We start from the raw sequence: 25,062 nt of genomic DNA, 5'->3' as shown, positions 1-25,062 counted from the left end.
CAATGTCCTCATGCTGAGTAAAGCCAGAATTTATCAGTTACTGCCATGCTATTTTTCTCAATCCCCCTATTACCTTCACACTCACCACAACATTTCAATATATGGAGGTTACAAGGATGGGTACAAATCTGAGCATAATTTGCAGGAAAATAGACAAATGTATAACAAATGCAGAATGCAAACTGTTCACATAACTAGAATTGCCTTCTTAATGAGGATATCTGAAGATTTGAATTCAGCTGAGTGTATAATTACTTAAAATATACTTTTTACTGTACTCCGATACACAATCATTTGTGAGTAGGCTTACAAAAAAAAAAAAAAAAAAAAAATAGCAATTACTACACATTTCATATAAAAATACTTCAATGTCCGGCCTGGTTAGAAAGCTTAATTAAAACAGTCAATATTCTATGTATAGAAAGGCCACAAATCTCTAAATGTCATAATATCCCCACTACATAACTACGTATTAACCAGCTCTATGGCCAGGGTTCAAAATTCAGGTTTTTGTTTACAGTGTTTTACAAAGATGCACTTCCATCCAATCATGCCTGCAAAGGGGATGTGTAGTTAACTAAGGCACACTCAAAACTTAAAATCATGCTCCACATAGTTTGCTAGTCAATTAACCCAATCCGGCAAAAAAATTATTTAACACAAAAGGACATTTAACTTCAGGGTACATTTTTCTTTTAACACATTGCCAAAATTATTCACACAAAACTTGAATACAAGACTCAAGAAGTTGTCCCATCAATGTTAAGCATTGGAAGTGAATTAGAAGCAGTTGCCTTAATTACAAGTAATTGCTAAAGTAGACTGAGCAGAATAACTGCTTGCCAGCATATCTGATAGCCTTTGCTGGTGTACCCATTCCTATGAAGACAAATATAATACTTTAATCCTCACCAAGCCAATAAATATATGACAACACTGCCATTAGATGAAAATAATGACCAGCATACAATATGACTGAAAACTCTAGGCCTTACAACCTGCAGAGTGATGGCAGCCAGTTAGACAAGTGAATTTTTGTATCTGCCCAAGATCAACACACCATGCTCTAAGAAATATATCAAGCACAGAAATAAAACAGGCAGTGATCACTCATTTGTGTTAGAGATGAAATTACATTATGCATACACAGGGCAATGTGTGTATCAGCCTCACAAGCTTCAGAATTTTGCACTCCAGCTGATGACTTCGGAATCACTCAAAGTGGCAAAACATTATCCAAATGGTGCCAACACAAAGTAACCCACTCAAAAACTAAAAGGTATCAATATACCTCTCAGACTACAAACACTGACAGGGATAAAGTGTAATAGAAGGCTTACATAGCCAAAGCAGTTGTGGGAGCAGTAGATGGATATAATATGCAAAATATATAGTTTTTTGCTTAAATAAACCAACTTAATCCAGCGTACCATTTTTGTATCACCATATCACAGTGAGACTATGTAGTACTGGTACCACCATTTTAACATAAATTAAGGCAGTTTGGCAGTCCAGGAACAAACATTTTCTGCTGCAGCTCCTGCTGCTTTATGGAAAACATCTACAAGGGGTTCTCCACTCAAAAGGCAAAAACCATTGGAACTACTGAAGTAACGATCAAGAGGCAGCTTGCACAGGACATGAACACATGATTCAGGGAAGTGTGTGGCATTCTAACTGGACGAGTTAGCATCTCCAGGGAGTCCTACCCTGCTCCACAATAAGCAATAGATGCTCATGCTCCAATATCAGGTGGCCAGTGCTAGGCTTCAGTGCCACGACCTACAAGCTTAGCGAAGAGCCAGAACAATCTAGCAGTAAAGCCATCAAATAAGTGGTGACCATAATGCTTATTTAACACCACATCCATGTCTTCGACGTTGGGCCGAAACCCTGCAGCACCCATACTATAACTGGGCTGTTGGCATATATATTTAATATGGTAAAGTGAGACACTTTCCCCAGTGTTGCCTCACCAAAGACAACTTTCAAGACCACAAATAAAGGCCCAAGGTCATAAAACTACACCATTAGCAATGTCACTGATATCAGCGATATGTCAGTGTACCATTAGCACAGGTCTCCATGTGAATATCAAGTCATATGGAAAATAAGCAACAGGTTAATCCATGATTGTCTGGTCACCAATTGAATCAACCGTGCAGTACAGCTTAAAGTAACATTCTACACTGTAATGTCCTCTCAATACTCAACAGTGGCTTCATAATGCTACTGGACATGCTCTGGCCACAGTGGTTGCCCAGGATCATTATGAAGTTGCAGTAAGACAAAGCCAGTACTTCTCTACACATGCAGAGGGATATTCCATGGGGGAATTCGATATTTGTCATGTTGCTATGCACATTCCTATAGAGCAATACAGATAACAGCTGGGACAGTGAGGTTAAATGCAAGTAGTGTCAAAGCTTCCGAACACTTTTCAGTAAGGAAAACTTATTACATACCATAAACATCAGTCCCTCAAGGTCTGTTGCCTATGTTATCAATAAACCAAAGTTACAGGTAACATTTAAACAGTACTGAACAAGTTATTAGCAGTTTAGTATTAAACTACTAAAAGAACCAAAAACTGTCCTGTTTAAGGTTAGCAGACATAGGTTCCACAAGATCCTTGCATAGACCACCATAGGTCCCTTCTACCAGTGTCTGTAGCTGGCAGAAACATAACCTATTATATGCATTTATTCCCAGCTGCAGAGGATGGTTAATGTAAACAAGAATATTTGCTTTGACAGAGCCATGTTCAGAATCTCTCCCACCTGTCAGATCTGTGCAGCAAACACAAAGAAAAAGGAGAAAAACAGCAAGTCCTCATTCAAACTAATGAATCATGCGAATTACAGGTAACCCACTGAAAATCTGTGTCTGACAAGGAAAACAAGCTTGTTTTTCAGTTTATCCTGCCACCAAGCGATGTAGACCACACACTGCATTATGACCAGGTATCACAGATGTGCAGAACATTTCCTAAGACTGAACTGCCAATAATTTATAGGCTAGGTCAGCCAGCATCCCCCCCCTATCAGTGTAAGAACCCTGACAATGTAGCATACATTATAGAATGTGCCAAATACCACAATTTGTAACTTTTTTTTTTAGTATTTCAACATTTTAAAAGCAGGATTTCTCACATAAGGAGTCAAATCACCACTGTAATGAGATGCAGGAGAAAGGAATTAAAAATATAAAACCACAACTTGAGGATTAGGTAGCTCTTAATGTTTCTGATAATCTGGTAGAACTGTTCTAACAAGGTCTAGTACCCTGTACAGAAGCTGCCACCATTCTAGCAACAAACACTGGCAGGCGCTGCACCGGGATGGGTAATCACTAACAGCTGGCGTGTTGTGCCAGTACACCTATGGCCTGGTAAGAAACAGCCCTCATTTCAGAGGGCGCTTAGACAAGGCCAAGCCTGGTTCTTGCTGTGGTCAGGAAACCATGTTCAGAGGAATTTGCACACAAGTATATCTGCTTCACACGAACATGAGTAGCAGTGAGTTTACCAATCTACAAGTAAAGCAAAATCATTTACAGAGTATGCCTCACTGCCCATAACAATCTGCTTTTGAAAAACCACATTTAAATATTTTCAGTTTAATATTAGATATATTTACAGTCTAACCACGCTCTAGAAACTAACAAAAGGGCTCCCAATGACATGCCAGTTCTCAGTGTACAGAATTCCAACAATCACACAGGGTAACCTAGTAAGAACTTGATATGAAAATGAAGCTTCAGTTGTAAGGGAATCACTCTGCAAAGTGCAGCAGTGACTTTCAGCTACCGTTCAATTGTCCTATAGCAAATTGATGCAAACTACTGGTATACTTCTATTCCACACTAAAATGCTAGATTATCTTAATATAGTGATTACTAAACCCATAATGAAAATATTCAAGAAAACTTAAAATCTGAAATTGGTCGTGACTGGTACAAAACACACTCAATGCGTTTTGTATTGGTCTGTTCGGTCATGAATAGATCTGAAACAGATGCTGCTTAGTCTTCAGTACCGAGCCAAGGATAGCATCTACACTAGGCTCGCTCTGTATACAGTTTATATATAATCTATTGGTGCAATAATGGCTGAAACATTTCCTGCCGTTGCTCACTAATGCCAGTGGGTAAACGGGAGGACAATTCTTATATCATCAATTACAAGTACCCAGCAGAAATATGTTCAAAGAAGTCTCTGCCCTTTATTTTGGCTGTCATTATGCAATCTGTCTCCATGTATATGGCCTGTCAGAAAGTGCCTTTTCTCTCACTGCAACATAGGTGTTTAAGCCTTTATCAAGAGTGTAATATTGGCATCATTCATGGAGACTTACCAAATTTATCATGTGAGCCACAAGACTTATCTTTAGCTTACAGCAATAAATCCAGATTGTCTGCGTATTGAAGACAGATCAGCACCTAACATATAATTCAGCCTTGCTACTGTTTGTAGTGTTCATTATTGTAAATGTGGATTTATAAAACTAGAGGGAAAGAAACCTGCCCCCCAAAAATCATTAAACAAAAAAAAAACAAAATTCAGATCTACAGTATATATGGAAATTACATCAGATCAGGTTTTAGAATGACATCAGATTTTTTTCTCTGCTGCAGAATTCAACCATTTATAAATGACAAGCAAAATGCATTGAAGGTTAGTTTTAATCACTTACTATGATAATGGCAGTTCCTCCATAAATATTTACTCCTTCAGGGCTTCAATATTTAACAAAATGTAATGTGTGCTGAATCAAACCTGGCAGATTTTACATTGTTATTGTAAGTAGAGCTTTCTTTTACCGAGAGGCGCTTGCTGTACAAATCCCTTCACACAAGCAAAAAAAGTTTTCTAAATATGAAAAATTGGCTTAACAAACTCATCCCCAGTTACAAAGCCTGGGCCTCAAACACTCCATTACTCCATACTACTTGACCTCTCAACTCTGGAAGCAGGTATTTAACAGGACATTTCATGTGACAGAAAAGCATGTCCTTTTCTAATGAAAACATGAAGCTGAAACATGTGGGAATTATTTGGTTACCAACAATAATCACTGCCCTAACTGCAGCTCCACCAGCCTAACCATTTACCACAATCATGCCTTGCTTTAACAAGAGTTATAACAAGCATAGTACAAGATCGCGACTCCAGTGACAATCTCTGGCACTTCAGTATTAAATCCAAGTACCAAATTACATTAAAAAAAAAAAAACACACTTACAGTAAGTCTGACAGCAAGTGAATGCTAGAGTGTATATCTCTAGAATCCCAGGGCTAGCACACATTTAAATCATTAAATGCACTCTTAGCCACAAATGTTCAAGATAGAAAAATCCCACTTTCAAAAAAAAAAAAAAAAAAGATGAAGGGATAAGAGTGAACCCTTCACAGACTGGGGAGCTGGATATAAGAGCTGATGTGGTCCATAATTCATGCACTGAAATGGCTGAACAATCATTTAACTGTGTTTTATTCCGAGCCAAAGTTAACTACTAATTTTGTTCAGTTTGGTTGTTTCTGAACAAATTGGCAGATGTGGTAGTGACAAAATGACAGTTCATTCTGCCCCCCATACCAAACAATCGCATCTGTCAAGCTTAGCCTAACAAGAATATCTCCCTCAATGTATCAGGAGTGAGCAGCAGGACACAAACTAATAAAAGCAGGAAGCATTCACGGTCACACTGTTGGTGTAAGTCAAGAACGCTGTAGTAGCATGTGGCTAAAGATTGCAGACTATGACAAAGTATTCACAGATAGCAAAGCCAATGGGTCCAAGGGGTTCAGTACAAATATATGGCAAAATGCAGGACAGCAGGGTTTATAGGCTACAAAAGGTTAGGTGAAGATACTCTGGAGTTAAGATACCAAGTAAAAGTGTTAGGTGGCCTGGTCACAAAGGTATAAAGTACGGTACCTCTGATAATAACATGCATCACATCGGAACAATAACAGAAAATGAACAATTTCAGGTGGCACAATGTCCTGGCTTTCAATGTTTTAACAACATTAAAGTATTGAATTACATGAAAATGGCTTTCACTGGGGGGCTTAATTCATAAAAGCATGTACAAACTTAAGTTGAACAAAATTATGCTGTTTTTCTGATAATCGCTATTAAAAGCGTGGTCCAACTGCAAAATATCTTTGAATAGATGCCTATTTAAGCCTACATAAGTTTAGCATGTTACTAGGTTTAGAAGTGAGAAATGTGGCACCATACTGCACAAGAAATTGAATAAAATGCCTCTAAGTGTTTTCAGTGTGTATATCAGCACGGGTGGGTAAGAGCCAAAGAATAGCAGTGTACAGATTTCCAGCCCAGCATAATGCAGCCTTACAACAGTTCAGCTTGGAATAGGTAAAATGAAGGGTATTCAACCAAAGCCAATTATAATTATAGCTGGGTATGCAGCTAGAAGCCAAACGGCAGTCCAGAGCTATTAAATAGCAATTAGCATTGCAATGTTACTGGATGCTGAAGTGGATGCACTTGGAAAATAAACAAGGAGTGTGAAAGGTCTGCACCATCTACCTACTCTTGCCACCGGCCATCTGTGTCTACAATTATGACAGAACACAATAAATGAGTAGGTGTGCACATGAATGGTCACATATAGAACAGCTTGGAATTATACAGCACTCATCACAAAAAAAAAATCTCAACATCTAATTTTCAGCATATATTGTAATTGTTCTGATCTTAACTATGAGTAAAATATGTTAGAGGAAGCAGATTATAAAAATCATGTCCAAGACATTGAGAGTGCGTATATACACATACTACATATGGATGGCGTACAGAATCAAACTGTATGTGTGTGTAACCCTAACAGGTCATGATACATGTTCATTACATTCAACCTGTCTGACTCGTTAACACTAACACGGTAAATATATTTTTAATCAAATGGTACAAAGTGAAATATCAACTGGATTTGAGTAAACATTAAACTCTGAATCTACGAGTTTGCCGTTGCAAAGACTGGGCATGCTCATCACATGGCCTTAAAAGAAACACAATGATTAATAATGAGTCTAATAGATAGGATCACTAGGAAGTGGAAAAAGGGGTGGGAAGGTAACTGATCCACATGCATGTGGGGTCACCCTTCAATTGAATGGCCGCTAAAAAGGCAACCGGCACAACCTAAATGCTACTAGAATGCACTGTTCAGCATCTGTATGCGTCACTTAGTACAACTAGGTGGGCACAAGTATGTGAGCAGTGCTGGGTATAGTGTTGGCTCTGTTGGATACAAAATATGTGCAGTTAAGGCAGGGTACAATGTTGTGGACAGTTACTGCTAGGCATGGGTGGCAAAAATAAAAGGGAATATAAAAAAGTTAGGTATGTACTAAACTCAAGGCTGAAGCCTTCTCTAAATTTTGCTGGGTGGACCAAGGTATCCAACACTTGACACGGGCCCTTTGTTTCTTCCCTTCCTGCAGTATAATGGTCTATCGCAGTGTTTCTCAAACCCAGTACTGAGCACCCCTATCACTGCAGGTTTTCAGGTGACAAGGGAAATTATACCACCTGTGGATCTGTTACAATGGTATCAGTGTGTCTACAGCTGGAAGAGATCTGGAAATCATGCACAGTTAGGAGTCCTGAGGACCAGGTTTAAGAAACACTGGTCTATCCTATGATAACTTATTACATAACAAACAGCCATCACGGACCAGCAAACCAGGTAGGATATTTCTGACTGTTCCAACAGCACAGCAATAAAGCTACAGGGGCCTGGTGATAAATGGCCAAATATATTGGTAGTCTTTCATGACCTCACAGCTAGCCAGATGCACATTTTCTTCAGAAAATATAACATTTTTGGCTCTTAGATTGTGCAAGTTGCCTTTCAGTGGCCCTTATGTTGTGCAGGCTACCTTCTATAATCAGTTGGGTCCCTATTGAATGCCCCCTATTATCCATTCAGGGCTCTAGTGAAGCACTTAGCATCTTAATAAAATTATAAGCCTTATATTCCCCCTTGCAATCTTTTAGTAAGCCTGGCCCAACATCTGGCCCCAAAACACAATCATAACAAATCTGATCACTATCAGTCAATAGTTAACTAAAGTAAAGGCAATCACAAAAGTTGACCTGTCTGCTGGTGTGGGGTTATTTACTGACAGACTAGTAACGGTAAATGATCCAGGGCTGCAGCCTAAGCTCAGAACATTCTGTTACACTGCTAAGTCGAGATATGTTTCGGTGAATGATCGATAACCTATACCTAGACAATTCAGAACAAAATGTATATATAAGCCTGGCCAAACACTGCTTGTTATTAACCTTTGTAAAAATCTACATTCAAATGTAGTAGGGGGTATAGATACAATCCTCAACACTGATAAACAGAAGCAGGACATTTTAAACTCAATAGTGCACAAGGAAGTAATGAGATTTATATAAAGATATAGCAAAATTACTGTTATGACAGAATGTGGATATGTAATAATGCTAATGCCAATGGGAAAATATGGTGATTATAGTCTATGGCCGATGTCAATAGAAAATATATGTTATATGTACTAAATACTAAAGAAATAATTCTTACATAAGATTGTGGATATGGACCCTTAAGGATAATGCACCTCAATATCAGTCGCCCTTGTAAACCGAAAATCATAGTCTCAAGACTGCATTGTAATGCACGTCTCAGGTGTGATCAGCAGTACTGAGCCACCAGTATCATATATATCCTTACCTGAGAGCCTTCTCCTTCCAGCCTGGGTGGTCTGATACTAGACAGATGAATGGTTTTGTAGTCGCCAGAATTCAGCTTCACCACCATGGCATCAGCATTTAACACTTGCACAACCTGTAAAACAAAAAAGTTACAAAAGTAAATTAAAAATATTACAAATGTTTGACAGCTCAACTCGTACAGCATTTTGTTATAGCTACAGGTGGACTTGCGATAATAGCCAGTGAGATTATACAATCATGTGTCGCGCACAAACTGTTAAACTTGATAATGTGACACTCCAGTGCAGATGGACCCCAGGGAAGAATAGAGTACTGTAAGAATTCAATTCCAAGAACACTGAACAAATTGTGTAGATATATTCTTAGTACTTCCAGAATTTAAGGTAAATGTGATCCGATAATGACTTGTCATTCATACTTGTCTAAATATACAGAACTATTTTCTTTTATTCTCCATAGGTCCTTACTGAAAATACACCTATGAAGAACTGATCATTGTAATTACCAAAGAACATTTCTCATCCAAAATAGGTGCAAACACTGCAATGTTATTGGAACCTTTACCGTGCACACTTTCCTTGTCTGGGTTCCATCTGCACCAAAGTGCCAAATTATCGAGTATGCACTGCAGAAGATCATTGGGGCTTTCAAGACATCCAGGCAGTGATTCATGGACACTTATTCCAATTACAAATCTAAGTTATTATCGGCACTAGTCATTATACAAACTACTTAAACGTAGGTAGAGTGAAACCATTTTTTTCTTCCCACAAATGACATCAAACCTTGATGTACATGGTTGAAATTAAAATTTTACTACATTTTGCTTAAGCCAAAGGTGGTCTATATTAAAGCGTTCAATGAGTTGACAGTTTTAGTATAGACTAACTGCTACAGTGTGATCTACTCAATATTTCATGATTTGCTGCCGTAATTAGGGCTCCTACCATTGTGCAAAGTAGTTGCGCATAAATATCACCAACAAATGCAGTAGGCATACAACATGAAGTGCATCATTCAAAACCATCATTCTGCAAAGTTTTGTTGTAAACACAATACAAAGTAATTTGTGGTAAAATGCAGGACAAAACAAGTGGAACAGAAACCATAAAGTAATAAAGTATATATTGTATTACATTTACAATTATGGACTCATAGTTGAAGCACCAGCTTTTCACATTGGAGGAAGTTTGAAGCCAGTTCTTTTTGGTATTACCATAAATAGTTGTGCTCAGCCGGTAGGGCTTTCACAAGTTATGCAGTCTGGATTTAAATATTTATCAAAACAAAATTTTTTTGTCAGCACTAGCCTACTGAAATTGCTGGACTGCCAAATTATACCGACTGAGGCCTAGTTATTGCCTAACCAGTTAAAGTGTATTAGAAAACTAATCTTTACAAAAACCAATGAAGGTACTCATTGTATAAGTGACATCCTGTCTGACACATACAGCACTTAGACCTACATGTTTGTTTTCAGGTGGTTTGAGAAACGTTTTTATATACTGGTAATTGTTCTATTATGTTTCCAATGTGTTTAATATTGTATTTTACACTCAATATTGTGGGCAACACAGTGGCTTAGTGGTTAGCACCTCGGCCTTACAGCACTAGGGTCATGACTTCAATTCCCGACCATGGCCTTATTTGTGAGGAGTTTGTATGTTCTCCCCGTGTTTGCGTGGGTTTCCTCCGGGTGCTCTGGTTTCCTCCCACACTCCAAAAATATACTGGTAGGTTAATTAGCTGCTAACAAATTGACCCTAGTCTGTCTGTCTATATATGTTAAGGAATTTAGATTGTAAGCTCCAATGGGGCAGGGACTGATGTGAGCAAGTTTTCTGTACAGCGCTGCGGAATTAGTGGCACTATATAAATGGTGATGATGAATATTCCAATATCAACCACATATCCCCATTGCAACTAGCAAGCCAAACAATGAAATGCAACAAAAAAGTGACTTTAAATATAAAAAAGTTAAACTCATTTGCAAAACTAAAGTCTGCATGATTTGCTGTAGAGTTGAAGTACACCCTCAACTGGCAAAACACAAAACCAAGAAGTGTTCAAGTAGACAGCAACACACACACACACACACACTATAGCAACTGGCGGTATACAACACTCAATAGTCTATACTTAATTTGAAAACCGTAATATTGTTATTTACTTTAATCCCACTGTTAGAAGTTTCTAAAGAAACCTGCATAAGCAGGATGCTTAATGGGGGCATCAAAGCTAGAGAAATATGAAAGGATGAACGCTGAATGTAGTGCATGTTTACAGCAAAATGCATTCGATTCCAGAATTCTGGGCTCTGAATTCAATAACTGGAAAAGCATATTTATCATCTGTTTCAATACAAAAGAAAACTGCAGCAACAGACATTTATCCACCAAAACAAACCCTTTAAAAGGTCTGTATTGTTATACTGTAATGTATCATCCCCACAAATGTCAATACTACAAATTAGGATTGCAGAGGGAACGATAGCCCATCTACCAGTTCACATAAAATGTCTGGACTAAACGTATGTGCTAAACTCCGCTCAGAAATTCAACACTCATTGCTCCCATAATTAAGTATATTCAAACACATTTTCATGGTTTAAAACTGCACAACCTACAAAAAAGTTGGCACCATGATAACCTGGCCAAACTGAAGACTAATCAATGGTTGCTTATTTCAATTAGAGAATATAACCAATCACAAAACAGGTTACAATTGCAACGTGGTCACTATACAGAAGCACAGTATGACAGATGAGAAGAGGGGGGGGGGTGTGCATGAGACACAGGTCTCTAAAATACACAAGTGCTTCATGCACAGCTATCTCCTGTGTACAGCTGTGCAGTGCCATACATCAGTACTCTATCTCACCCAATAGTGTACAAGTCATGATTTGATCCGCCCCTTTCAGCACAGTGGATAGTGGTTTGAAAGACAATGATTTTGTAAGTACTCAAATGATCCTTAAATCTCAGAAATGTCATACAGGGATAAATACTGGCAGAAATCGGGACCTGTTCAAAACAGAACCCTGTCTAACTTATGAATGTATAAGTTAAACTATTCCACAGGAAATAAAAGCTTTTAACAGTAACTAGTCTTGAGTAGCAGCACATTGGCTAATAAGAAAACATCCCATTACAGAGTTTCATAAAAACTAACAATCTGGTTGCTGGTCAGTATCCGTAGTCACTAGTATAACGGGTGGATAGTCAAATTCAGACGCCAACCTCACCTTTTGGTGCACCTTCTCTACCCCGAAACAGTATCCGCAGGAGGTTCTTAGGTGCCGCTACTACCTGCCTATGTATTTGACCAGTCTTGATGTGAATAGGCCCCTGTAGGTGGTGATATACCTGCAGTGCCAGCAGGGATAAGTACATCAGCAATATTTATATAGCAATATTTCACCATTTATTTATATAGCGCCACTAATTCCGCAGTGCTGTACAGAGAACTCATTCACATTAGTCCCTGCCCCATTGGAGCTTACAGTCTAAATTCCCTAACAGACAGACAGAGACTAGAGTCAATTTTGATAGCTGCCAATTAACCTACTAGTATGTTTTTGGAGTGTGGGAGGAACCCGGAGAAAACCCACACAAACAAACACAGGGAGAACATACAAACTCCACACAGATGAGGCCGTGGTCGGGAATTGAACTCATGACCCCAGCACTGTGAGGCAGAAGTGCTAACCACTTAGCCACCGTGCTGCCCACGAGTTATGACAAAGCACAATCAATTCAAGCATCTACAAATTATGGCATTCCATTAAGGTAGGACTAGTTATGGAAAAATTCATCCCCTGCTTATGAATCTGAATTTCATTACATGACTCAAGTGTGAATAGGTCATCAGGAGCAAGGAATGATCTGCGGTTTCAGTGATTCATCACGGAGTTTAAAACAAAAAAAAAGTGTTAATGCATTAACCGTTATATCCATCATGCTTACAAAGCAGCTCCCACTAGAATCATGGTTATCTTGTTTAGGGTTGAAAACCTACATGTTAAAAACACCCAAATTTTGTCCCTTCACAAAGCAGTTGTTTATATCTACTGTGTTTCTGCAATTTTGCAGCTACTTTATTTAGCTCTTGAGATACATTTTCATAAAATACTTCTAACAGTCTTGTTAATGGTCTACAAAATAGCACAGGGTAGTGTAGTGTTAGTGTATTGATGGGCCACAATTACTATTAGTGCAGGAACAACTTTCCTGGCATTCCCATCATACTGCTCTACATACAAAACTGTTCTCTATCTGTAACCTGCAAAATGATGTACCCTCTATAGTCTTATCCTGTTATTCAGTCAAACCAGAAATATACAATGCCCAGGACTATACATCAGTTGCGGTTCTGTAAGGGGAATTTCCAATAGTCTAGACTGGTGGATAAATAATCAGCAGCAGCTATTTATATAGTGCTACTAATTCCGCAGCGCTGTACAGAGAACGCACTCACATCAGTCCCTCCCCCATTGGAGCTTACAGTCTAAATTCCCTAACATACACACAGAGACAGAAACTATGGTCAATTTTGATAGCTGCCAATTAATCTACTAGTATGTTTTTGGAATGTGGGAGGAAACCGGAGCACCCGGAGGAAACCCACGTAAACATAGGGAGAACATACAAACTCCACACAGATAAGGCCATGGCCGGGAATCAAACTCATGGCCTCATGTGTGTATGTATAGGGCAAATTGTTAGCTTACCAGTATAACAAGTCTAACCTTCACCACCGAATAAAACGGAGGAAGTACATTTCACTTTGACTTTTAGTACGCTATCAGAATTATCTATTGTCTGCAAACCACACCCACAAAACTCCTTGTGTACCATCAGTCTGCTATATGCAAATCCTGTTAACCACAGCATTGCTCAACTGATCTCACCATGAATGACCACCCAAGCTTGCTTTTCGGTTCCTGAAAAGCTTATACATAGGGCATGAGCCACAAATTTTGTATGGAGATACAGCTACAAGCTAAATGTGCTCTCCCCTTTAACAGTGTTTTGCACACACCCTCCTGCTACTTAAACTAGTATTTTGCCTTTATTTGATTCCAACTATGCTTCTAAGATATGTCTATCAGGCAGGGTTGTGTTTGTCAGCCTAGAACAGTGAACAGTATTACAGCCAGTGCAGAAAGCAGAGCCATGTTGTAAGCCGAAGCAGTAAAAGCAATTGTGTCTGATATAAACACGTCTGGGGGGGGGGGGGGGGAAGAACACAATAAAGCCAGAAATATTAAATAGTTGTTTTGTAAATGTGGAAACCAAATTTAAAATAAGTCATCTAAATTCAGATTAAGCTTTAACATTCCTAGTTGTATTTTATACATTACATACACTGACATCCGTATCTAATTTATGCATTGCTTATCAAGACTGTCTGCCTTCAAGCCAGAAATACACAGCAGCCTTAGTGTACTGTAGTACCTGAACTCTATACATTACGCAGCTAAGTGCTGAATTTTGCCTTCATTAAAAGCTTGTCAGTAAAGGGCAAACATTCGCTTATCAAGTGAGAAATGGAGCGCGCTGCACAGCCAGTGTAAGGACTGATTAATGAGGGTTCACAAGGTATAGCATTTAGCCACATTAATGATGTGACCAGATCTGCTCTTATTAAAAAATCCAAGTTTCTCCAGCTTCTATTACTATGAGCAAAATATAATTCAACATTTAAACCTGGTTAAGCTTTATTTTGGTCTTCAGTAGATCAGAAAAAAAAAAAAGGTCTCCATGAGTATTAGGAAGATAGCCACACACTCATTAAGTAAATCAAAGATTAAACAGGCTGCATTATCCCAAACGTTGCCCAAGCCCCCACGATGGCATCAATGACATCGTAGGAACTGCCACCACTCAAACCAACCATCAATGGATGTAAATTAAAAAAAGCCTTGGAATGTTTGCAGCTGCTTAATGCAAGGTACAGATTGGTCTACAAGTTAACCTATTTAATGTCTTCTGTCTGTAGCATACCACATGACCAGGAAGAACCTGAAACTAGACTTTGAGACTTATGAATATTGTAACCATTTTAGGCATTTTCTTTCAACGATGTTTCAATTTAAAAGATCTGTAGGAGGAGAGACACTGGTTTTTGTTTACATGTGGACTTGCAGCAATATGGAGCTTCAAAACTGGTTGTACTAGGAGCTTAACCAATCAGTCCAAGTTACACTTTTGGGTTTAGTTCCTTATTGTAAATGACCAATATTTGATTTCATAGTGAGTTCATGACCATACCAGACAATGCTGAGTGTTTTTTTGCAGGTCGTAAGTCTGAAGCGATATCTAATACCAGTAATAATTCACAGTAAGGGACACTAATATACAAATTGAATACTTTAAAAGAGCGTGACATAACTGACATTTATATAGGGGGAATTACACTGAAACAGACCAGATGCACAACATACAGGTTGTACTACACTTGAGAAACTTGTGTAACATTTTTATTTTTTTTAATTTAGCTCTCCCCCCAAGTACACCCTGGCAAAGCTAAGCCGGCCTCCTTGCTGTTGCCACCACTGAATTGATCTACTCTGCAAAGATGTACTCACCAATTGCTGCACAACATGGCAGAGGACACAGACCCATCGTAGCCATTTACATCACATGATCATTCCTTAGCAAGCAGTCTATATGCTGAATAGCTGCCATTTATCCAATTTACTAAAGAGCCAATGGACTCTCTTATTGATAGAGTGATAGATTGCAGCTTTTCCTCTATTAAGAAGATTATATAGAATATCAATGTAGACTGCTATTCTATGTGCTGAATATTTAGCCCCATTTCACTAGGGTTATCATGATCATCAATTTGTTAGGCGCCACAAGATTTCCGCAGCGCCGTACACAGTACAAACAGTAGACTATACAGGGTGAAACAGTACTTGACAATAAACAAAAATACCAATACTTCAGAAACTCCAGGCAGGCTAATGCAATAAGCCTGGAGCAGAAGAACAGGTGAGGAGACAGGAGGGAAGAGGGCCCTGCTCATGTGAGCTTACATTCTAAGGGAGGGTAGACAGAACAGGCACAAGGGGAGCCAGAAGAGGCAAGGGGGAGACAAGGGAGAGCGAGTGGAGGAGGCGAGGTGGTTAAGTAGATGGTTGGTAGGCTTTGCGGAAGATGTGAGTTTTCAGTGCACATTTGAAGGAGCACAAACAAAGTAGGAGAGAGACGGATGGAACGTGGAGCGAGGGAAGTCATTCCAGTGAAGGGGAGCTGCACAGGAAAAGTCTTAGATTCTGGAGTGGGAAGAGGTGATAAGAGTGGAGGAGAGGTGGCGATCATTGGCTGAGCGCAGGGAGCGGGCAGGAGTGTGAATGGAGAGGAGGTTACAGATGTAGGGGGCAGTAGAGTGGGAGAGAGCCTTGTAAGTGGTGGTGAGGAGTATGAAAAGGATTCTGTAGGGGAATTGAAGCCAGTGTAAGGCGAGGCAGAGGAGGAGCGGCGTGAGAGGAAGAGGAGTCTTGCGGCCGCATTGAGTATAGAGCGGAGGGGGGAGAGATGGGAGTGGGGGAGGCCAGTGAGGAGGAGGTTGCAATAATCCAGGCGGGAGATGAGTGTGTGGATTATATTTTTGGTGGCATTCTGAGAGAGGAAGAGACGGATGCGGGTGGTGTTGTGTAGTTGGAAGCGACAGGCTTGGGCAAGGGAATGAATGTGGGGGACAAAAGAGAGGAGTCGAGGGCGACACCCAAGCAGTGGAGTTGTGTGACAGAGGAGATGGTGGTGTTGTTGACGACAATAGAGAGGTCGTGGTGGGATGAGAGTCTGGGCGGAGGAAAGACAATGAGCTCCGTTTTAGAGATATTGATTTTGAGAAAACGCGCGGATATCCAGGAGGAGATGGCGGAGACGCAGTCTGATACCCGAGAGAGCAGGGTGGAAGAAAGATCAGGAGAAGAGATGTAGAGTTGAATGTCGTCAGTATAAAGGTGATACTGAAGACCGAAGGAGGAGATGAGAGACCAAGGGAGGAAGTATAGAGCGAGAAGAGTAAAGTGCCGAGAACAGAGCCCTGCGGGACTCCAACAGGGAGAGGGTAGGGGGAGTAGGAAGAACCAGACGTGGATACAGAGAAGGAGCGGTTAGCGAGGTATGAGGTGAACCAGTCATGGACAGATCCAGATAGGCCGAGAGAGAGAGAAGTTTGCAGCAGGAGGGTGTGGTTCACAGTGTCAAAGGCTGCGGAGGGGTCAAGGAGGATAAGTAGGGAGAAGTAACCCTTGGACTTGGCCGATAGGAGATCATTAGTAACCTTGGCCACGTCAGTTTCGGTGGAGTAGAGGGGACGGTAGCCGGATTGGAGAGGGTCAAGGAGGGAATATGTCTGGCGAGGCGGCTGCAGACAATCCGCTCAAGTTATTTGGAGGCATAGGGGAGTAGTGAGATAGGGCAATAATTAGCAAGAGAGGTGGGGTCCAGATAGGGTTTTTTGAATATAGGAGAGATAAGAGCGTGTTTATAGGAGGGGACTACACCAGAGGAGAGTGATAAGTTGAAGAGGTGTGCGAGGTAAGAACAGGCAGTGGGAGAGAGCGAGCGAAGGAGGTGAGAGGGGATGGGGTCGAGAGGACAGTTCGAGAGTGGGGAGGAAAGAATAAGGGAGCAAACTTTGTCACCTGATGTAGGGCAGAAAGTGCACCAGAGTTGGTTGTTGGAGGCAGGTGAAGCAATGAGGGTGGTGGGAGAAGGGGAGGAGGAGATGTTCAGTCTGATGGTCTCAATTTTGGAAGAGAAAAAGGTGGCGAATTCAGAAGCAAAGAGGGAAGCAGGGAAGGTGGGACAGTGGGAGGGGGGGGGAGAGGGGGGGAGTAGGGAGTTGAAGGTGGCAAAGAGGCAGCGGGGATTGGAGGACTGAAGAAATGAGGGACTTAAAGAAGGATTGTTTAGCGAGGGAGAGGGCAGAGCAGAAAGAGGAGAGGATGAATTTAAAGTGAAGGAAGTCAGACAGGGAACGAGATTTTCTCCAGAGGCGTTCAGCAGTGTGCCATCACCGATAGGAGAAACCGTGATGTTACAAGTTCTCATGAATAATGATTGCCTCCACTGAGAAAGCAATTTGTATACTTCAGATTTTTCAGGTTATGGGAATTTATAATATCATCTGGCCCTAGCTCACCCAATTAGCATAAACTCTCTCCAATACACCAGACCTGGCCATGTTCAGAGGATCTTTTACTTTTTATAAATTAACTTAATTGCCTAGTTTCATATGCTCTCCAATGTCTTTGGGAGTTTTGATAAATTGTACTCGGTCACAAACTTGTTTCCAGACTACTTCACATTTTATGTCTCCATTTGCTTTCTGTTTAACATTGAGGGCATTCCTTATTTATGCAATTTTGCAATACACAAAAATAAGTTACAATTATTAAACACTTAGGTAAAAATACAAATCTATAAAGGCCACTCAAGAATCCTGGTCCGACTGAATATTGTTCTGAAGACTGAATATTGTTATACTCCTTTCTGAGTGCGTCACCCAACTCAGAGTCTCCCCTCCACTCTACAGTGTTTGTTTCTTTGCCGAGTCCTTGATGGTATTAAAGAAACAAAGACCAAGAAATCTGTTCAGACCACCAAGGAAAGGCATGCAATATAATTCCACAGAGGGATCATAGGCCAAAGGAAATTACATAAAGCTGTAGACATTGGTGTAGGGTCATTTAGCCACCAATTTCAGGAAGTGAAGGGTTAAGATATAAGCATGACACTTGACAATATTTACCAAATTAAAAGAACAGGAACATTACAATCTAGAACAAGCTAGACTTAATGATCCTTAAGAAGCGCACTGATACCTAGATGAAAAACCATCAGCATCAAGCACACAGCCCAGTATTTTCTAGCAGGTCAGGTGATTGTGGGCACAGAGTAAGAATTCTGCACACAAACCATGAACGTAGCACAAAGTAAGCACTGCATCATCACAAGCTGGACAATGCTGGTATTTTGCTACAAGTGGGTTATTGGAATTAAGCTGCGTTTATTCTTTAAGTGTTAATACAAAAAGGTAGAAATCTTTCTCAACACCATTGATTTAACAAAGATTTAAAAACAGTGAAACAAGCCATTAGGAGAGAACATGCTATATCCATGTGTATGCAGGAGATTCATTCTAATTGCATTTCTCACCTCTATATATCCTGGCATACCAAAATTACATTGAATTAGCATTTTCTGCAAAAGCATATTGAAATCAGATGTCAAACCAATCTTAAAATAGAAGCTGCCAAGTTTTTTTGTTTTTTTTTTTAAAGATCAATATGGCTAATGCTTCATACACCACATACTGCTAAACAGCATTAAAAATCAGCTCAACACACCGACTAGTATTGTAGTGCTCCACTGCAGTGTATTATGCAGCTTGAAACCATTTGTCTAGTTTTATAGGGTCAGATGTTTATTAAATGTGCAAAATCACTATGCATACTACATGAAATCCTTTCTTCAGCAACCAACACCTTCATCGCTGCAGTTTATCTTCATTTGGAGGCAGAAAGATTTAGGAACATGCTGGCCAATTATATACTTCCCCACTGGTTTAGTTCATACAAGGAATTCATCAGCTTGGACAGAGCAAGGGGACCCAGACATCACGTGAGCGCAGCTCGTAGGCCTGGTAACGGCATCAGATTCAGAAAAGAATGTCAGCGACAGATCACATGGAGATGCTGCAGTCACAATTTAACCGTTACCTTAAAGGCACTGCAGTTACATCCCACAGAAATTCAGTATTGTAATTCTCTCTCCATAGAGACAGGCAGACAGTTTCGCACAGTGCAGACTAGCTTCCTGTGCAGTAAAGTGGGGACATGTACATGTAATTCTATGTTACATCTTCATTTGACAGTAATTCATGTTTTGTCTCATCAATATTCTATTGCACTAGGCCCTTCCTAGTTAATCTGTAGGGTGGTGACCTTACCTTAGTAAAATCTAGGCTAGGTTATCACTAAAGATGCACACTGTAAAAACTGCCGCTAAAATAGTTATAGCATTTGTCAAGCACTGACACGGCTTTCACCTTCAGGTAAATACAGCACAAGATAACACCACAAGCATATTTAAGACCGCCTGTAAAACATCTGCCACTAGTCTGGCTCAGGTTACGTATGGTATAGAAAAATTACCATTACATGTAGTGGATGTTTAATCGCCTTTGGACACAACTATACTCTAAAAAGTTGGCCTTAGTTGTCAAACCTGAAGTCAGAATCGTTTGAGGAGACTTCTTTTAACAACTTAAAAAAAAAGTTTTGATAACATTAAGGCTCTACATCTTTGGTGTTCAAACTCTGGATAATATGGAAGAAAGTGTGGATTGAATACAGCCATATGGGTAACAGTGACAGTGGTTAGCATTTCTGTATCACAGCACTGGGGTCATGGGCTCGAATCAGACCATGAACCCATTTGTGTGTAGTTTATATAATTGTGTGGGATTCCTGTGAGCGCTCCGGTTTCCTTCTACACTCCTACAAAAATTCTGATAGATTAATTGGCTTCTAACAAAATGGACCCTAGTGTATAAGGAGCAGGGATTTGATGTGAAGGACTACATAGCCTCTGTACACTGCTGCATAGGATTGGTGTGTGTGTGTGAATAATAAAATATATATATATATATATATATATATATATATATATATATATATATATATATATATATATATATATATATATATATATTAAATCCTGCTTGCCTACTATTGTTTAAACACAGGTTTTGCCCTCATTTTTGCCCTCATTTTATGCAATACAAGTTCTTGACTATTTATGCAATCAATTCAAAACACAGTTTTACATTGTAGGAACATTTATGAAAAGCAAAACTCTTTAGAAACCTATAGAAATTGGGACATTCTATGCTCTTTAAATGTCAAACTTAACCAGAGCAATGAAAGTGGTATCAATAATAAAGCTAGGAAAGGAAGCAAGAAACAGAGCAGTCTGCATTAGGCTCTGCATACAACAAATTCTCTAACAGATTGCAGGCTAGTGAACATGTGTGTTGTGACATCACATACAGAAACATGCTAGGCTCACAGTTTGAGCATTTTGTCCTCCATCAGCACTAGTTATTTTTAGCAGATGCAGACATGCAGTACAAGGTAACAATGTGCAATGTAGTGAGATGCAAATCTATAGTGCCAGCAGCCACACTATTCCCCAAACTCAGTGAATGGTTACTACTTGGTGGTCATGTCTGGTGACTGACATCTCTCGACAAGTGGTAGATCTACTTCTTGGGTTACACAAGAATAATTCAAGTGGTAATTCCAGGTAATAAAAGGCAAGTTTAATATGGTTATAAGAAATGATATTAGCAAACTTTGAAGGAATATTTGACATTTTAAACTCGCTTAGTAAAAATAGCATATGATTAGGGGGTAGGATTAACCTGACAAAAGGAAAGATATGGACAATGTTTACATTTCATTTCCAGCTATAGTTTGATGGGATTTGCCCAATATTAAGCAATTATAAGGTTTTTACCTCTTTGGGACAGTAAATGATTACATTACATCTGCTTGACAACTATACTACAACAGTACATTTCCCAATATAGAAAGACTGACATTTCAATGTTTTCATAGCCAAAATTATCCATCAACAGGGACATTAAATAATGTGTAACTGAATTACATGTGCTTTTATTGGTTTAAAAAAAAATGGTGATTTGTGAAGAGAACATTAATGTTCATTTAATATACTGATCGAAGCCTTTCTGTGCAAACCAAAAAAGCTGATCCCTCTGGTGACACGTGAAAGGCAGGGAATTATCTGCAGGAAGAGGGATACTACGAAAAAGATCATTTTAAAGGAGAGTTAATAGACAAGCCAAATAAGCTTGCAAGAGACTGCACACAACATTACCTGCCTTATAATAGCGTCTTTAATGGTACAAGCAGCATCATTACAGGGAATCAAAACAGTGACAAGGAATTGCTCTTATAAAGAGCAGAAGACCATAAAATACACCTCAGGAACATGAAAGCAGAACAGGTTCTACAGTGACTAAGACGGGAAGTCAAAAGAAAGCCTGTCAATTACATGTCTGGTTTGCTGGATCAACTCCTTTGGTCTTTATAAACCATCACTTTTAGGCACCAACTCAATAAACGCAGAGGATAGAAGGTGATGCTCCAGTGCATCACAAGCAGTCAAAATTTTAATGACTAGCCCAATGTAAACGATCATAGCTAAAATCATACAGTGACAAAAATGACAATCAAAGTATGAAATATATATTGTCAAAAGCTCAGATTTTAAAAGACTAGGGTAGTCATTTTTATGTGACTTCTAAAGATAATGGGTGCCTTTAATTTCTCTAACAGTAAGGTCTGTTTGGCAGCTAGGATGAAATACTAGTTTATAGTGTAACACCTTTGCTCATTATGCAGCATTACCTGCCATCCTACAATCCTAGATCCAGTATTACACAAAACTCTAGAGTTCCACAATATGGTTGTTACGCAAACATTACCATTAAACGCACAGTATAGAAGTTGCTACCTATACACTTGACTTGCTGTAGAAGTTATTAGCCAATAAAAATGTTAGACTTCAGTGAGTTTTTCAAGACCCAGAAGCAGACAGAAACCTGCAATTTGATACTGCAGGGTGAAAGTAATGGAGACTAAGTTGCATATGAAAAAAATTAAACTGTTGCAGTTAATAAAACAAAAGCCCAGACAGAAAGTATGCAAAAATAGGTTAGAAGATGTTGGGCTGACGATAAAGTACAAAGTAAATAATTACAGTTTCAGTTGGCGTTTTTCAAGCCTACTCTGTATTTGAATTTATAATGTATTTCATTTACTGTTTGCTACAGGTGTATTGTTGAAGATAAAATTAGGTATTTGTGCAAAAAACTAAACCTACACTGAATTAGTGGATACGTGTTTGGGGTTGCAACAAACTGTAAGAACTGCAGAAAACTGCAGAACTGCAGAGTAACAAGTAATTCTCTTCGGGTGAATCAATGCAAGCTCTAAAAAGATTTTGCCTTCTGGAGTATAATACAGTTATCCCATTGTTGCATTAAGTTGGACTACTAGTGACAAGATATATCAGGATCACTTGACAAGGCAACCAAGTCCCCACTAAACTTAGAGCTAAGAAAGCGGCCCGGAATCTCCTGGCTATAAGGGACTCCGATGGAGTTTTACACTATGACCCTCAGCGGATACGTACTGCCTTCCAATCTTACTACCCTAAACTTTATAACCTTCCCCAACCGTCTGATCCTTTAGTCTCCCAACAACACTCGCAGTTGATTGAATCTTTTCTTTCTTCTGCTAAGTTCCGAAACTCTCTCCACAGGCTAGTACTCTTCTGGGGGATGAGATGAAATTGAACAGACCATAAAGTCTCAGAAATCAGGAAAGGCTCCGGGGCCGGACGGCTTTACTGCTGTGTATTATAAGAGGTTTGCTGGGCTTCTGGACCCCCGTTTGCACACCCTATTCAACTCAATCCTTACTGGGGGTTCTTGGTCTAGGGATTCTTTGGAGGCTCGGATTTCCATCATTCATAAAGAGGGTAAAGATGTTCATGACTGTGCTAGTTATCGCCCTATCTCCCTGCTTAATACAGATGTCAAATTATGCTAAAATTTTGGCTAATAGATAAAATTCGGTCCTTCCCTCCCTTATACATTACGATCAGGTTGGCTTTATACCGGGACGTCAGGCCAGAGACAATACCAGGAGAGTCGTTGATCTGATTCATATCATTAATACCAGAAAGGCCCCGGCCATTATTCTCTCCCTTGACGCCGAGTAGGCTTTTGATAGAATTTCCTGGAGCTTTTTGTTTCGAGCCTTGTCGGCGTTTGGGATTTCGGGGAACCTCCTCACAGGTATTCTAGCCTTATACTCTCGACCCTCCGCAAGAGTCACGATCAACGGTTCTCCCTATGACCTTATCACCATATCCAATGGTACCCGCCAGGGGTGCCCTCTGTCTCCTCATTTTTGCCCTCGTCATAGAGCCTCTTGCAGCCTCTATCCGGGCCTGCCCGGACATACAGGGTGTGCGAACAGGGAATCTGGAGAGTAAGCTCTCTCTTTTTGCAGATGATGTCCTTCCGACTCTCCTGCAGCCAGGGAAGTCGCTTCCTGGACTCTAGCTTTTTACACCAATATGGGCTCCTCTCAGGTTACAAGATCAATATTACGAAATCGGAAGCCCTCCTCCTTAATATTCCCTCCCCGAAATGACTAGTACTCACCGCCCAATTTGACTTTCGGTGGCAGAGAAAGAAAATGAAATACTTAGGTATTTTTTATTACCGACTCCTATGACTCCCCTCTACCGGGAGAACTACCCGGGCCTCTTTGCTAAAATCAGGTCTGAACTGTTCTCCTGGCACTCCTTGATCATCTCGTGGCTGGGCAGGATCATCGCTATCAAGATGAACCTCCTTCCTAAGCTTCTCTATTATTTTCAGACCTTTCCTGTTCGAGTCCCCCTTTCTGATCTGTCATCTATGCAAAAATGTATTTCTAGATTTATCTGGAATGGCCAGTCTCCCAGGATTAAGCTGGCTTTCTTAAAGAGACCCACCAGAGGTGGTATTAGGGGTTTTCCAGATTTGAAAATTTATTATTTTGCGGCTCATCTGTGCCAGATTGTAGCCTCCTTTGCCCCCCCTGCGGCACTGTCGTGGGTTGACATGGAATCCGCCTATCTTAGATTTCCAATTCTGTCCTGTATATGGGGTCTCTCAAAACAAGCTAGATCTCCCCTCACCTCCCAATGTCCTAACTTACTATTCTCAGCTGCGATATGGGAGACCTGCCGGCCCCATCTCAATATACCAATGTCCTCTCTTACTGTTCTACCTCTTTGGGGTAACCCTGCCTTTACTCCTGGGCTCTCTTCTGCCTTCTATATTCCCTGGGTCACTGCGGGAGTTAGATTTGTCGGTGACCTATTATTTCAGGGAGCCTTTATCTCTTGGAATGATCTACGCTCTAAATATCCAAGTCTCCATCCTAAATTTTATATTTCCAGTTACGACACTTTGTGGGCTCTCTCCTCGGGGGAGCTCCTCTCCCCTCTCAATTCTCCCTTTGAATCCCTATGCCTCTCCTCACCTTTGGGTAGGGGCACAATCTCCTTTATCTACAGCTTAATTCTCAATGCACTTTTACCTCCAGGTGGCAGGCATGAGAGGGATCTGGGCCCCCCCAAGAGGAGGATTATTGGGAAATCATAAGGGATCAAGTCGCCACCAGCTCTATTTCCACCTTGGTGAAGGAGAACGCATA

General features: G+C 40.1%; 1 protein-coding gene across 2 annotated transcripts in view; it reads right to left on the bottom strand.

The window, feature by feature from the left end:
• The window catches only part of SND1 (staphylococcal nuclease and tudor domain containing 1), a 479,575-nt gene that overhangs the window by 409,394 nt on the left and 45,119 nt on the right, over positions 1 to 25,062 (bottom strand). For both annotated transcript variants that reach the window (XM_075208519.1, XM_075208518.1), the window contains exon 10: positions 8,737 to 8,850. In XM_075208519.1, coding sequence (XP_075064620.1) covers positions 8,737 to 8,850 — 114 coding nt within the window. The remainder of the gene's footprint in view (positions 1 to 8,736; positions 8,851 to 25,062) is intronic.

This window comes from Mixophyes fleayi, chromosome 4 (assembly GCF_038048845.1).
Source record: "Mixophyes fleayi isolate aMixFle1 chromosome 4, aMixFle1.hap1, whole genome shotgun sequence".
Taxonomy (NCBI): Eukaryota; Metazoa; Chordata; class Amphibia; order Anura; family Limnodynastidae; genus Mixophyes; species Mixophyes fleayi.
Note: the sequence above shows the minus strand (reverse complement) of the source record. Positions and strands in the feature narration are given on the sequence as shown.